The 15,868-nt window shown below is 33.1% G+C and overlaps 1 protein-coding gene across 4 annotated transcripts in view; it reads right to left on the reverse strand.

Moving 5' to 3' along the window:
• Positions 1-399: 399 nt before the first annotated feature.
• Positions 400-15,868, reverse strand: part of LOC106056729 (WD repeat and FYVE domain-containing protein 3-like) — a 71,914-nt gene continuing 56,445 nt past the window's right edge. For all 4 annotated transcript variants that reach the window (XM_056020145.1, XM_056020144.1, XM_056020147.1 and 1 more), the window contains 16 exons: positions 14,055-14,172; positions 13,436-13,542; positions 13,193-13,346; positions 12,803-12,894; positions 12,391-12,603; positions 11,840-11,942; positions 11,265-11,419; positions 11,019-11,111; positions 9,026-9,259; positions 8,812-8,934; positions 8,546-8,605; positions 6,217-6,789; positions 5,278-5,428; positions 4,903-5,014; positions 3,484-3,681; positions 400-2,867 (listed from right to left, as the gene is read on the reverse strand). In XM_056020145.1, coding sequence (XP_055876120.1) covers positions 2,747-2,867; positions 3,484-3,681; positions 4,903-5,014; positions 5,278-5,428; positions 6,217-6,789; positions 8,546-8,605; positions 8,812-8,934; positions 9,026-9,259; positions 11,019-11,111; positions 11,265-11,419; positions 11,840-11,942; positions 12,391-12,603; positions 12,803-12,894; positions 13,193-13,346; positions 13,436-13,542; positions 14,055-14,172 — 2,607 coding nt within the window. In that variant the 3' untranslated portion in view covers positions 400-2,746. The remainder of the gene's footprint in view (positions 2,868-3,483; positions 3,682-4,902; positions 5,015-5,277; positions 5,429-6,216; positions 6,790-8,545; positions 8,606-8,811; positions 8,935-9,025; positions 9,260-11,018; positions 11,112-11,264; positions 11,420-11,839; positions 11,943-12,390; positions 12,604-12,802; positions 12,895-13,192; positions 13,347-13,435; positions 13,543-14,054; positions 14,173-15,868) is intronic.

Here is a 15,868-nt window from a genome sequence, read left to right on the forward strand (position 1 = left end):
CAACAAAAGTTACAGAAAGAGGTCATTTATTGGGTCACAAATTCAGATTTTTAAAATATTTCTGTTATTATTTTAGTCCATCTGCATTTTCTTGGCAAGTGTACTGACAAAGCATTGAAATAAAATGTAGTTAAAAACAAACAGTATGCTGCATATTAAAATGCAAATTGTGTATCACGATGAAAGATATAAATACAGTAAGTTCCTCTTTCAGCTCACATGTCTACTGGTCAGATGTCTGTGTACTGAACAAACCAAAAGCTGAAACTCCCATTCTTCATTGGGATTTGTACTTTTGGCTACTCAGTTTGGAAACCAAGCACTTTAACTGCTTGACCACCTCACCTGATTTTGAAGAACTACAACAAACTCAAATATCATAGAAATAAAAAAAAAGTCTTTCATGTTTCTAGATGATTTTATTACATACAAGTTACACAAATACATTGAATCCTGTGTTAACATAGAAGGAAATACTACAGTAAGCTTTCTAGGGAGTAGCTTCCCTTGAACTAACACAATAATAATGTGTGGATAAAGAAACTGTACAATTGAATTTGTAAATGAAATGTAAGAATCTGAGAGTCAAGCAAAGATGTTCTAGAATAGACTAAGCAAAGAAGACAAATGGAAGTTTGTCCCAAGGTATCACAGTATGACACTAGCTATACAATAGTTTTCTGTTGAGTTCAAACACAACACAAAGTGACCCTGAAGTATTGCACATGTGTGAAGAGTCAATGTCCATCAGTCTGTCCAGGCCAGCATCAGATAGCCCTATGTGAAGAGTCAATGTCCATCAGTCTGTCCAGGCCAGCATCAGATAGCCCTATGTTAAGATGTAGTGCCACAGCCAAAACTTCATTGTAAAGTGACAATAACTGGTGATGGTATCACAAACCGTTTTATTGTAAAAATCTTACTCTTAACCCCTTTTAAGTTTTCTAAAGCAGAGCTAAGTGAAACAAAGAGGAGCTCAGTTCCTCTATAAGCTGGATAAGAAATTGTACTGCATAAGCCTTTCTTAGAATTGTGACAATGTAGTTAATACTAAGACAAATAGTTAAGTACCAGGTATACACATGAAACATTTGATTTACCTTTTGTCTAGATTAGACTGATATGAACAAATAAATGATTTTTAAGAATCAAGGCTAAGATGAAAACAGAATGAAATATTATTATTCTATAGTTCAGCAATGACTGCCTGGGAGTTGTGCCTAAGCAGATTTGAAACCTATTTTTAGAAACATCAATAATTTAAATTTAAAAAAAGCATTTCTTCAAATAGATGACATGAAATCTGGAATGAAATGTTTATTTAAAATGGAATGATTCAAACTATGGAGAAACAGAAAACAACATCTGAATAAAATAAAAATACTTGTAGAATTTTTCAATGTCTGGACATTTTGATTCAAGTGTTTAGAAATATTACCAACTGATTTTGCTTTATATTATGTTGAATAAACAATTCCTTCATTGCAGCTCAATAAAAAAAATAAAGAGATAACAACCAATTTAGAAACATTTTTTTCTTGAATTAAATCATTACTTGTTCCTAGGAACAGTATGTATTACACATCAATTTACAAAACTAAAAGTCTAAACTGAACAAAATACTTGCACTAGTTTCTCTAGAGAGACAACAAAATACATGTACTTCAGAATGTTGAGCACATTCAAGTGTTCACTACAACAGAACAATGTTCAACAATGTCTGCCTTGACAATATAAATATATGCTATGAAATAAATAACAACATATAGATCATCTATCAGCAACAACAGAAAGATCATATCTTGCTACTAACATAAAAGTACCGCATAAGGGTGGTCTAACTCTATAAGTGCCTAGTTCCACATAGATTAAACAAAAGTAATGTTTGGTCTAGCTTAATTAACATTAAACAAATGCAAATGAATGGATAAAATCACTAGGGGTCTCTTTTCAAAATAGTTAAAATTACTCCATTCTAGATACAAGTAAACCTTAAAAATTGGAGCACTTACTGACTGCCTCAAATTATTTTAAATTGTTCTCTTTATCTAGTTAAATATGTAGAAAGACATTATGGGTTAAAATTGTAAAGACACACTCTAGACACAAGAATTTCACAAAGTATTGTTATAAATAGTTCTAGATACAAATTATGAACAAAAACACAATATTCTATTATGTCAATGAAGGACGTAACAACTGAAAATAAATGGAACGTTAGCAAATAAACACAAATAAATTGAACATATTTTTAAATATAGATTGATTTATTTCAATTTAAATCATTTGGGACTTTGATAGCATTCTGAGAACATCAGTCAAAACTAAGGACTGAGTGAATCTCATTAGGTTTCAACAGTACAGTATCTGACACAACTGAAATGATCCAACATAAACTGCATATGTACATAAATAACAGTTCTATTTCCCAGTGATAAGCTTGAAAATAATACTTTGCTTTACACTAACAAATAATAATGAGATACTACATGATATTAAGAGAGAAGTGATGGGGAAGGCTGAAATCCTATTCAATTCAAAGTGACTGGAATCCTATAGGTAGACTTAGTTGTATAATGGCTGCACCAGGTATAGAATGCTACTTGGTCAACTAGATCAAACTAGATTTCAATGACTAGAGATGAGAGAATGTCAGTTCTCTAATGATCAGAGTCCAACTGTATTGCACAAGTTCAAAGTGTCTGCCATGCAAAGCTAGTCACAAATTGTTCTTGCTGTCTTTCTTCTATTTGCCAGTAAGATTTTCTGAGGCTTGTTGGGCTTTGACAATATTATAGCAGGCCTGGCAGACTCTGACTGGCTTCAATATTCTTAACCTTCTTATCTCTGTCTCAAAACAACTGCACCTGAAATCACACATACACACTACTTTATGCTTCCATTAAGACATTTAAAAAAAAAATGCAAGAATACAAATAAAACTTGTCATACAATCAAATGTTTTAAAGAAAGAGCTAGAACTAATATAGTGATTAATGTTCCTGTGGACCACTCAAAAGTAAAGAGCATTTTCAGCACTTCAAGGGCAAATGAATATAAATGAATACTGAAGTAAAAAAATTATATAGAAGTCTTCACTCAAAATAAAATTTTAAGTTAAAAAAAATAAAATAATAATAATAAAAGGGGGCAGAAACGTTGATTCCTTATAGTTTATTGCAAAGGAAGATGGGGCAGGAATATCTTGCTTGTTTTGTTTTTAATTTGACTTTATCAAATACATACAGTGTAAAAGAAACATTATAAGAACCTAGCAGAGCACTAATAGGACATGTTTGTCCAAATTACAAAATAAATAAAAAGCCTTAATGATTTGCATTATTTATATTAATGAACTTTCTGTTTTGATGAGCTTTAAAACTTGATACTCCACAAGCTGAACCACTTCAAGTGTCTAGTGGTGAAATGTAAGAAGAACAATAAGAAACAATTAAAGTCAAGTACAAGACTTCTTTTTCTTACCTGGAACAAAAAACATAGCCACAATTTCGACAGTGATGGCGTCTTTCTGCAAAGGAAAACTTCACTCCACATGTTGGGCATGCTTCAGCTCCATCATCTTTGATCCAATGGTCAGCAACAACACGCCCAGGTTGATTGGTCACAGTCCAGCTCCATAGTCTTCCCTTAACATCCCCCACATAAACTGTTTTGTGGTCTCTGGTCAACAGGGAAAAAAAACAACAACAATAGTATCAGTGAATCACACAATTATTTAAAGCACAAAGAGATAGAGGGTAGGAAATACAATTTGATGAGATAATCAAGGAGTGGAAAAGAACAGGGTTCAACTGAACTAAAGAAATGATTCTAAAGGATATGAATATAGGGTTCAACTGAACTAATGAAATGGAGATTCTAATGGATATGAAGATAGGGTTCAACTGAACTAATGAAATGGAGATTCTAAAGGATATGAAGATAGGGTTCAACTGAACTAAAGAAATGGAGATTCTAAAGGATATGAAGATAGGGTTCAACTGAACTAATGAAATGGAGATTCTAAAGGATATGAAGATAGGGTTCAACTGAACTAATGAAATGGAGATTCTAAAGGATATGAAGCATTATTCTTAGAAAAAAAAAGTTTACTATCCGGTAAAATACAATGAAACCACTATGAATATTTATTGCAAAATATACATAAGAGATAAATAATAAAAACTATGATGATGATTTACTACCCCTTCCTTTTCCCCATTTTTTGATGACAAAAATTTTTTTTTTGGTTCATTGATTTTCATGAAACACAATTGTAACTGTTTTGCTTTAATTACCAAAGAAACAAAAAAAGCAATAGTAAACTTGCTTAGAGATAGATATGGCTGTGACTGCAGTGACTAGTGAACTTACTTAGAGAAAGATATGGCTGTAACTGCAGTGACTAGTGAACTTGCTTAGAGATAGATATGGCTGTGACTGCAATGACTAGTGAACTTGCTTAGAGATAGATATGGCTGTAACTGCAGTGACTAGTGAACTTGCTTAGAGATAGATATGGCTGTAACTGCAGTGACTAGTGAACTTGCTTAGAGATAGATATGGCTGTAACTGCAGTGACTAGTGAACTTGCTTAGAGATAGATATGGCTGTGACTGCAATGACTAGTGAACTTGCTTAGAGATAGATATGGCTGTGACTGCAGTGACTAGTGAACTTGCTTAGAGATAGATATGGCTGTGACTGCAGTGACTAGTAAACTTGCTTAGAGATAGATACGGCTGTGATTGCAGTGACTAGTGAACTTACTTAGAAATAGATATGGCTGTGACTGCAATGACTAGTGAACTTGCTTAGAGATAGATATGGCTGTGACTGCAATGACTAGTAAACTTGCTTAGAAATAGATACGGCTGTGATTGCAGTGACTAGTGAACTTACTTAGAAATAGATATGGCTGTGACTGCTGCTGGCTCCTTGTTATCCTTGCGCTCATAGGCAGTGTGCATGGTGAGCTTGCTTCTAAACACAAGTTGTCTCTGCCAACAGAAACCTGAAAGAGGGGACACATGCATCTAGTTAAACACAGATTCAATTGTATATGTTTAACCTTTTCTTTTTTTTTTAAATGGCAACGTTTTATTATAAATTTAAACAACTTTTAAAAAGTTACTGTAAACATACGAGTTGAGATAACTAAACTAATGCATGTAATCTCAATTCAATTTTTAAATATAAAAGTTACTGTAAACCTTCCTAACCTTTAAGTTGAGATAACTACACAAATACATGGTTTTAAAATATTAAGAACACAACCTTCTCTCAAAGTATGTTTCCCAAGAGGTTTGTATTTCTTTAAAACATCATCAGCTAATTTCTTCCTGGAGTCTGACAAATCCTGCTCGCTAAGGACTTCAAATTCTGAGGACTCACTTCCAACAAGTTCTGAGACACTTTCATTTGGAACCTTTAAAACAAACATGTTACACAGGTACAATCAAATCTTCCTAATAAAAACACACTTATTAGTTTACTACACTGAAAATAAAAACATGAAATGGAATCTTTTCAATTACATAATTATTGATTGCCTAACATAAATGAGCACAACGCAGGTGTTGTCTTGAAATTATTGTCTACAGTGATGAATAGGAAAGTAGAAATGTTTAGTTACTACAGTACAAATTAATTCTGTGTCAATTGTATTTTGACAAGAACTCACCAACTGCCATATGGATTCATATGAAATCTAGTTTTTCACTTATACCCTTACACTAAACTGCCTGATTGTGCGGTATGAAAACTGGACTGTCATTTGGTTGTCTTGATGGTCCAGGGTTCATACCCTACTCACTGCCACCCCCCCAAATACATAATACTTTTTTTTCGTGCTATTTCTTTTTATGCTTTATATATAGAATGTGGCCTTTTGGGGAAATAAAATACAAAGGTTTAATAGAAAGCTTGCAGTTTTTCATGAATAGTGACATTCCTATTGCAAATGTCAAAACCTGCCTTAGCAAGCACCTAAGGGGTAAAAGAAACTTGTGTATGAGATTTCATACGAATCAATATGGCAGTTGATGAGTTCTTGTCATAATACATTTGACACAGAATTAATTTGTACTGTAGTAACTAAACATTTCTACTTTCCTAATCATCACCTTACAGCTAGTATTCTAAAATACAACTGATAATTTAACAAATATTGGACACATGAAGCTAGCCAGAAGGAAATAGAGCAGTAACCTTTACCTCTGACTGAGAATCTCTCTCCTGAGCAATAGTTTCCCTTGTGTTAGATACAGTTTCTACAGCTGCCTCACTACCTAACACCACCAAGGCATCAGCTGCTGTGTCTAAAGTTTGCTTCAAGTCGTCAACACTTTCAACACCCTGGTGAACTTTGATATCTGAAACTTTCTCACTGGTACTGCTGGTACTCATAGTGGTGGAGCCAAACTGACTCAACCTTTTGTTTTCCCAGGAGGATTCCCTGTCCTCTTCTCTCAACCGTTTAGAGAACGGGCTGTCCTGCTCTTCAGAGGAGCCAAGGTCGCATTCAATGGCAGCAAGAAAGTCAGGGTCCTTGAAATCTTTCAGCATGTCCACAGCAGGCTTACCATCACTGTAACTGTCACAGGACTCGTGGCGAGACAACTTCATCCTTCCTGTGTAGCTGTCACTGGAGTTGTGATGAGTCAATTTGTGATTAGAGCCGATGGGAAGCGGAGCAGAAGATTTGGGTGAGGAGTTGCCTTCCTTAGTACTTTCTTTGTTGACAGAATTGGATTCTTTAGGAACTTGAACATACTCTATGCTCCACATCTATTTAAAAGATGAACAAAGAAATATAAAAGATGATTCAAAGCTTATTTAAGAATTTTAGTCCTAGATGGCAATTATATTTAATAGTCTTAGAAACTGGAATGAGAGGATTAGTGAGTTTCTACTCAAAAACATTATGAGATATTGACCATGTGGCAAATGTATTGACCTCAAGACATGCACTAATTGAAAAAAAAATACATAGATCAGTGATAGAAGATGAACTGTTAAGGTAGGAAAGAGTAAAGCTGTCAATCAAATTTCTTGGTTTCAAATTCACTAACTGGCCTTGATTTAAAGTCCCAAAGATAACCCGTTTTCAAAATGGTTATGGCATAAGCCAGTGGTGTCACCCGGTGCGGTTAGCTCAGGGTGTCCCCCTTCCTCCGCGCTATCAACTTTATCCACTTTTCCTAAAAGAAATTCATTTTGTTGAGCCAATACAAGACTACCTATTTTCATCGATTTTTGCACAAAATGTAAAATTAGTCAGTTCTATTTGAAAATCCCATTGTTTATGATATTTTTTTCAATAGTTTTGCATATTTTACAATGTATATTTATTAAAATCACCTAAACATGTTTCCTTTGTTAGACTTTTAGACAGAAATTACGCTGTTTTATTCAAACTTTTACTACCATCTAAAGGGGAAAATGTAAGTTTACCGCTACCTTGGTCATCTATTAGTCTCGGGGAGCGCTTAACAGATCACCTATCGAGGTCTGGGCATCAAGTATTTTTAAGCATTTCTGAGCATCAGAAACTCATTTTCCTTCAAGTCTATCGTACAATTTCTACTAAAAAAAGTTTTCAGGTCATATAAAATTCAATTAAGACGAGGATCAAGGCAAATAAGCTGTGTTTCTCAAACTTTTTACCGTTGGCACCCCATCCAGCTAAACGTTTTGTTTTAAAAAATAGTGATATGTACATAATTTTAAACTCTTTTGTATAACCGAACAAGCTCTTTCTGGAGATAATATTAGAAAGGCATCAGGTTCCCTATCCATCCAGCTAGGTGGTCTGTTGAAGCGCCATTAGCTCCTCAAAGTGTTTTCCTTCATTCTCAGCTTGTGTCGTCTTCAATGTATTTTTCTTAATGTAGTAAGAAGAGCCCATGTCAATGTTAAACTATAACAGAGTGGGAGGTTCCAATAAAGAAATACTTTCTTGAAATCTGAGCACACTATTTATACTAGTTAAAAAAAGTTGCTCAAATTAAGTCTATTAAAGAAGGAAGCAGCATTGGCCAATACTATTACACAGGGGATGTTTGAGGTACATATAGCTAATTATGTCTAAAGATCATCTTAATGGCCGTCACCCACTGGTATATGCTGTGATTGTACTAATACAAAAAGCTTAAAAACTTCCCTTGCTAAATATTAAGTCTTTTACTTTCATGTTTGTTTCCAATTTTAAGCAGCCCTATAGGACCATGTGATAAAAAGAATTTCTCCCTAAGAAAAGCAATTTGGGTATTTAAATTTCAGTCATGGCTGCCTGGTTGTGCCTGGTTGCATCTCAATGGTCCTAGGTTCATACCCTTCCACCCTCATCCTGAGGAGGTTTGGACTCAGAAGTAGATTAACTTCCACTCTGAAGGAACATCCAAAACATGTAAAACATTTTACTAACTTTTTATGACGTCCCAGTAATAATCAAACTTTGCAATGATTATAGGATATGACAATGACAATGATTTGTTCTGTTTCTGATCTTTTTGACCTTTTAAAAAAAAAGTGAACAACTTACTCGAACAACGCCATCAGTACTTCCAGTTAAAATAACATTCTGGTTGTCCCATTCATTCATCTGTTGAGACAAGATGGAATTAAAGTCCACACAAAATTATCTATACAAAAAATAGACCACTGCATTTTAATTGAATTCATGTACAAAGTTTATTAGTCATATATTTTTTTTTTCCATTGAGATGTAAATGACAAAGACTACTAATCTGTAGGTCACTAGCTAGTGTCTGCAAGAAAGTGGAAGCAATGTTGTGATGAAGAACCAACCTGTGAGATACAGACACAGAGAATCTGCTGGTTACGTCCTGTGGAGGTGTTCACACTGGCTATCATTTCCCCATTCACATTCCACACGTGGAGAAATGTTCCAGCACAAGTTGCTATGTCTCCCTAGAATTAGATGAGATCAAGTTAAAAAAAATTATACACCTATAGTTTACAATTTCAGTTAGTGATGTTCAAGACAGAAATAGTCACTGACCGTAAGATCATTGATAGCAACAGCTGCCACAGGTGCTACATGTCCTCTTAGCTGGTTGACATAGATCAGGCGACTCATGTCCCACAATATGCAAGTTCTATCTCTGGAGCCGCTTACAATTAAACTGTAGGCAGCAGAAGATGTCAGGCAAGTAACAGGCTCTGTGTGGCCATACAATGGCTGTTTGAGAACTGCTTTCTTTTCCTTATTGTTGTACTCCCACACATTGACAACCTAAACATCACAAAGTACAATCCATTTATTTTAACAATTTACTGCTGCAGAAAATGGTTTATTCTGTCACATGATTCATTTGTAGGTTACATTCATTTGAATCAAGATAGCCATGTAAAATGCTGCAATCTTCAAATAAATTCATAAGTTTTAAAAATAAGTACTCAATTGAATAATATCTAAGTGTAATGAAATTACTAGAAAACCACAATCTTGGCTTTATTCAACAAGATTAGGCTAAAGTAAACAGTCAACAAATACAAACAGGTCTCACATGACACTGTTGAAGTATTATGAACACACATACACAACATGGCTTTAGGAAATATAGATCATGTGAAACACAACTAATAGGACTAATTGATGATTTTTCAAAAGGTTTAGATAATAGTGAACAAATAGATGCTATCTTACTAGATTTTTCTAAGGCTTTTGACAAAGTTCACCACCATAGTTTGCTTAAAAAATTAAAATATTTCGGCATTAATGGTCCACTGCATCAGTGAATTAAAGACTTTCTGATAGGGAGAGAACAAACTGTAATAATAAATGGCTCTAAATCAACACCGATAACAGTAAACTCAGGTGTACCTCAAGGAACAGTCTTGGGTCCACTACTATTTTTAATTTACATAAATGATTTACCAAATTGCATTACTTCAGGAACAAAAGTCAGATTATTTGCAGACGATTGCATAATATATAGAACAATAAAAACAACACAAGACACAGATATTTTACAAAGAGAATTAGATGAATTACAGAAATGGGAATCAAATTGGAGCATGTCTTTCCACCCAGAAAAATGTCAGTTGTTAAGAGTAACAAAAAAACTAAAACAAATTAATTCCACTTATCTTATTCATGGCAAACCAGTAACACAGACTAAAAACGCAAAATACCTAGGTGTTATAATAAATGAAAAACTGTCATGGAATCCACATATTGATGAAACTACAAAAAAATCAAACAAAGCATTAGGATTTATTAAAAGAAATTTCTATAAATCAAATAAGAACATAAAACTAAAATGTTATTTAACCTTGGTTAGGCCAATAATAGAATATGCATCCTCTGTTTGGGACCCCTCAACTCAAGAAAACATTAAGAAACTAGAACAGACACAAAATAGAGCAGTGCGATTCATAACAAACGAATATTCACATTTGACTAGAGTAACACCTTTAGTAAAATCACTAAATTTAGAAAGCCTTCAGGACAGAAGGCTCAAAGTAAAGTAGCAATAATACATAAAACACTGAACCATAATCTTCAAATACAAAAACAAAATTTAATAAAATACTCTGAAAGACACAAAGATAAAGGCACATTCCTCGTCCCATATGCTAGGACAAATTTGTACAAATACTCCTTCTTCCCTAGTGCTATTAGAGCATGGAATGGGTTGCCTGAGCTAGCCAGGAAAACCAGTGACTTGGCAGAATTTAAGTCATTGGTTAATATGCATGACTAAATGCATGACGCGTAGGACGTAATCATCTTCTTTTTTGAAGTAACGTCTGTATTATATAAGATAAGATAAATGGACTTTCTGACACGCTGGACACACAATGAAAATGAACAACTCAGTTACACTACACTAAGATTCCCTAAGTGTTGAGTTGTATAAATGAAAATGATCCTTTAAATAATTCAGAAAAAATTTAGTAGACTATCAATAATATTTGCATACCTCCTAATGTTCTAGTTTAATTCTATCTTATTGTTATTAAATTAACTAAAAAGTCTAAGTTCTTACACAGCAAGTTCCCCCTGTGATAAAAATTTTATCATTGGGACATGAAGCACATAGAATTTCTCCACTGTCCAAACCTTCAAACACTAGTGAAGCCTAGATGAGGATAAAAGCAATATGATCATATCATTTTGAAAGAAATATCATAAGCTATCTAACAATCTATCTGGTCACCTTATCAAACCAACATTTTTACTGATACCTAGTTAATGGCTCTAAACAGATTGAAATGTATGTTCATTTAGTTACCTTATCAGATTCATATGCACCTATTCTTATACTCAAGTCAGAAAAGCCCCAAGCCAGGTAACGTGTGTGTCCTGGTGGAATTAAGACTTTGTTTTGCTCCACAGCCAGCAGGTATTTGTCCAAGTGATGAATCTGACCAACTGCAGCTTTCAATTCTGATGATAATAAAAGTAACTAACAAAGTTGTTCATTTGTATTATTTATTTAGAGAAATCCATTTTTTTACATGATGATAAGAGACTACATCCTATGTAAAGATGATTTAGTCTAAAGATTAATAATTCTTTTGTCTTTTTGAAGGCATTAGGTCTAAATCCAGGTATATAGATACAATATTACTTTATATCAGAGGACTATAACTTCAGTGTTCCAAATACCTAACGTATGATGTGGAAATTAAAAACGAGTTCCTGTGATGGTCCGTGATCACAAAAAAAGAGTTAACCCTAATTTTTCATTTCTCTAATGGCAGATTTAAGTCAAATCATTTAGCCCAATTTTAATCCCAGTCAAATCAAATATTGTTTCAGGTCAGTAAAGTGAGTTTGAACTGTACCATTTGAACAAATACAAACCTTTGATTGGCTGCATGGAAGGCTTTAAGTTATCTACATGGTGGAAAAAGAAAGCATTGATAGGAATGTTGAGTTTTTTCTGTGGATGAGGTCGCTTGAACAACTGCAAGTAGAGAAATAACCTGTCAGTCAAATAAGTGAAACACAGATTGAGTGAAGTGGCTTTTTGTGATTTCCAGTTTTAAAGTTTCAAAACACCACATTCCCATTTTTCTGAAATATTTGGCTATTTCACTCAGAGTTCTAGCCTTTAATCATGTTGATTATTTTCTGACTAGATTTACATCTCCTAGGGCATTTAGAAACAAACAAATTAAAAACCATCTAGTCTAGATAAATATAGGTCAGTGGGATACACTTTTTAATGCATTGTTATGGCCTTATTATACTTTGAAAAGTTTAAATGAATCTAGAATTAAGCCCAGTATGTGTTGTCATTATGTACCACAAATTCCATTGATACAAGTTCAATGAATATAGATAGACAATTTAGCCCATCTGTGTATCATTACATAAACTACAAGTTAAAGAACAGATTCTTTTTTGCTCACCTGTTTAGGAATTTGTCCAAAGTTATTAATAAACCCAATGGTTGCATTTTTCTTGAGTGGGTCATCAATGCTGTAAATATCCACATTGCCTTCATAGAACAAATGATGAAAGACATTGACAGCTTCCACAGCAGCTGGACCACACTGTTTGTAGCCAAATATCAGATCAATCCATTCATGGAGGTGGCAGCTCACATAGTCACATTCTAGGGCCTGACAAAATCAGAGGCTTTAATACACTTCAATGTAAACACAAAAACTAGGGTTCAATTTACTATCTAGTATATATATATATATATATATATATATATATATATATATATATATATATATATATATATATATATATATATATATATATATATATATATATATGTTTATTGAAGAGTAGACCTAATCATGTGAAACACACCTGTCTATGTACACGTATAAATTCTCTAGGGTCACCTTTAGCCCAGGGAGGTAGCAGCACATCATTTAGTGAGACTCCATTTTGTTTAGCACCTGAACACAACAAAAACAAAATTAATAGAATCAAGAAATGATAATGCCGTTCCCCTTGATAAAATATTTAAGAAAGAAATGAACAAATATAGGAAAATATTTCTAAAAAGGTAGCCAACTATTTGCATACAATTTCCAATAAAGTAAACTAAGTATTTCAGTGCCTTTGTATTAAAAAGGATAAGTTATGTATGTTCCAAGTAAATACTAACATAATATTTTGTATTTCCACCATTAAGAAAATGTAATTCTCTCATTATCCATAAAAATAATTTAAAAAAAAAAGTTTACTATTTACCAAGGTCAAAATTATTTTTATTTAGAAGAAAATCAGGCAAGTAAAAAAACTCAGGAATTAATTCCTTCACATCAGCCATGTTGTTTTTAGAAGCAGACATCCAGTTCTCTTTAATGCTATGAAACATTCTGTCTGCCAGGTCAAAATGGCCTCCCTGTTGAATAAAGTCAAGTGTATGAGCGTGAAAAGAAATGAAAGTACGAGACAACAGAACTAAGTCACATGACTGTTGTTCTACTGTACCTGAAGTTTCAGGAAATGTTGTGTGAATGGTTCCATGCGCACAAGGTAGGAGGCAACAATCATGGCAGAAGAGTAGTGAGTTCCATAATGATAGGGTGGGGTTTCCCCTGAAAGTATTCAAATACAAATGTTCTAACAATCTAACTTAAGACATTTGAAAGGTATCATTTTCTTGCCTTCAATCAAACTTAGAAAAAAAATTAGTCCACATAAAAAAAAACAGTTCAGTGTCACTTATAGATTGGCCTGCTTTTATTCTTCCTGTATCAGGAAAGTGATTATTGAATATATTTATAAGCATGTCTTTAGGTTACTGATTTAAAAGATTATATTTTTTAAAATTACTTTTGCATAGTGCATTTCTCAAGCTAGCATGCTCAGTGCACTTTGGATCAATCCTATTAGTGGACCTGTAGGGGGCAGAAGTATCTACTGTGCTGTATTTATGTGCTCAGCAAACAAGTGAAGATTCAAACTCTCTTTTAGAGATAAGGTAGCCAAGTTGTTTATACCACTCAGCCCATTTTATATTGGGCCAATAAAAAAAAACTTGTAAAAATGATGGTTGTATATTTTACTTCTTTAAATGTATGCAATGCAATCAATACATCAAACTAACCTTGTGGATCATCCCATTCATTGTAGCGTTTCTGAAACTGTTGTAATCTGACTGGAGTCTGAGCACCCATGGGCTTGGAAAGGTCTCGGAAGTTAGAGGCTTTACTTAAGTCTAATTCCTTTCAAAAGAAACAAATGTAAACAATTCTATTGATCCAAACAGATAAAAAAAAAAAAAAAAAAAAACAACTATAGTACAATATGGATGGCTGCCTGGTATGTGCATCAACCCTTCCCATCCTCATAAGATTTCCTTAGAATGTAATCATTTTCATTTCAAAAGGAACATCCAAAACTTATGAACCAAAAAAAAAGGACTAAGAAAATTATAATTTTCAAAATTGCCATAATTTCCAATGTTGAATGGAAACAAAAATATTACAATGGTATCTAGAATGTACTTTGTGGAAAGTTTTTCCATTAGAAGTTACTATTTTTTTGTTTCAAGATGATAGATTTTGTAGACAAATGAATCATAATTATTTCAAACATTTTAATTTTCACAGCATAAATATTTTTAAGTTTTTTAATTAAATTTATGTATATAACACAATGTTACACCTTAATGGAATCAAAGATATTTAGAAGATTTATGAAACTGAAAAGTAATTTCACTTATAATTAATAATATAGCATTGTTAAATAATACTCACTATGGAATTTTTTACGCTTTTTTAATGACATGATTTCCTTCAATAATAAAATTAGGAAAACGCAAATGCATCATTTGCAACAAAGTCTGCAAAATCTATGAAGCCAAACCAACTAAAATGTCATAGTAATAGAAAGCATCCAGCCTTTGCCGACAAGGATACCAAGTAATTTACAGGTTAAGGGTAAGGTAAAAAAATTTAGGCAATTTCGAAAATGAGTTTCTCTTTTGCAAACCTCCAGCAATGACTAGGCCTACTACATCCAAAAAAAAAAAATCAAATGTGACATGCTTCCATTTGTCTAAAAAAAAAATCTGATCTTTCCAAATGAAACTTCAGCTCTGGCAGAAAATTGATAGAAAATAATATTTACATGTTGCCAAACATTTTCTATGAGGAAATGAAACCTGAAAAACGGGTAAAATGATATTTCTGTGAAAGAACATTTGCATAGGCTTGCAGATTAAACATCATACTTTCTAAATCTACATGACATCTTGTTTGCAATTGGTAGAAATCCATTCACAGTCAAAGTTGAAGACATTCCAGGGACATCACAGAAAGAACTAATGAACTCATTAATAAAGATGCAGCAAAATTATTTCTCTTCATCAGTTACACAAATCTGTACAAGTGTTTGCAGCTATATCCTTTTTTTTTTTATGTGTTGCGCATTCTTTCATGCCCTGTAACATATTTTTGCTATACTTAGTTTTCCATCCAGTTAGTTTTCAAGCCTAAATACAGAAGTAGACTTGATGAAGAATATGACATTCGATGTGATCATGAAAGACTGCCCCAAGAATTAGGTATCTGGTGAAACAGAAACAAGTCTTCCCACTGTTTACATAGACTGTCGCAGCAATATTGTACTATTGTCCCGACCACTATCTATGCTCCAAAATGCTTTTTTAAGTGTCAAGTATTCAATATGAGTATGGCCATTAAGCAAAAGAAAAGAATCTATAGTCATGAAGATAAATTTAATTTATTTGTAATTTAATTATAAGCAGAAATACATTAGACTAAACATAATTAGATATTGTTTGATGATTAAACATAAAGCTAATACAATGCATATCAGATATTTGCATTATGATTATGATTTCATAACATTAACAATAAAAAAAAATAATTTAACTAACTTTTACAATTACATAGT

This window comes from Biomphalaria glabrata, chromosome 2 (genome assembly GCF_947242115.1).
Source record: "Biomphalaria glabrata chromosome 2, xgBioGlab47.1, whole genome shotgun sequence".
Classification (NCBI taxonomy): Eukaryota; Metazoa; Mollusca; class Gastropoda; family Planorbidae; genus Biomphalaria; species Biomphalaria glabrata.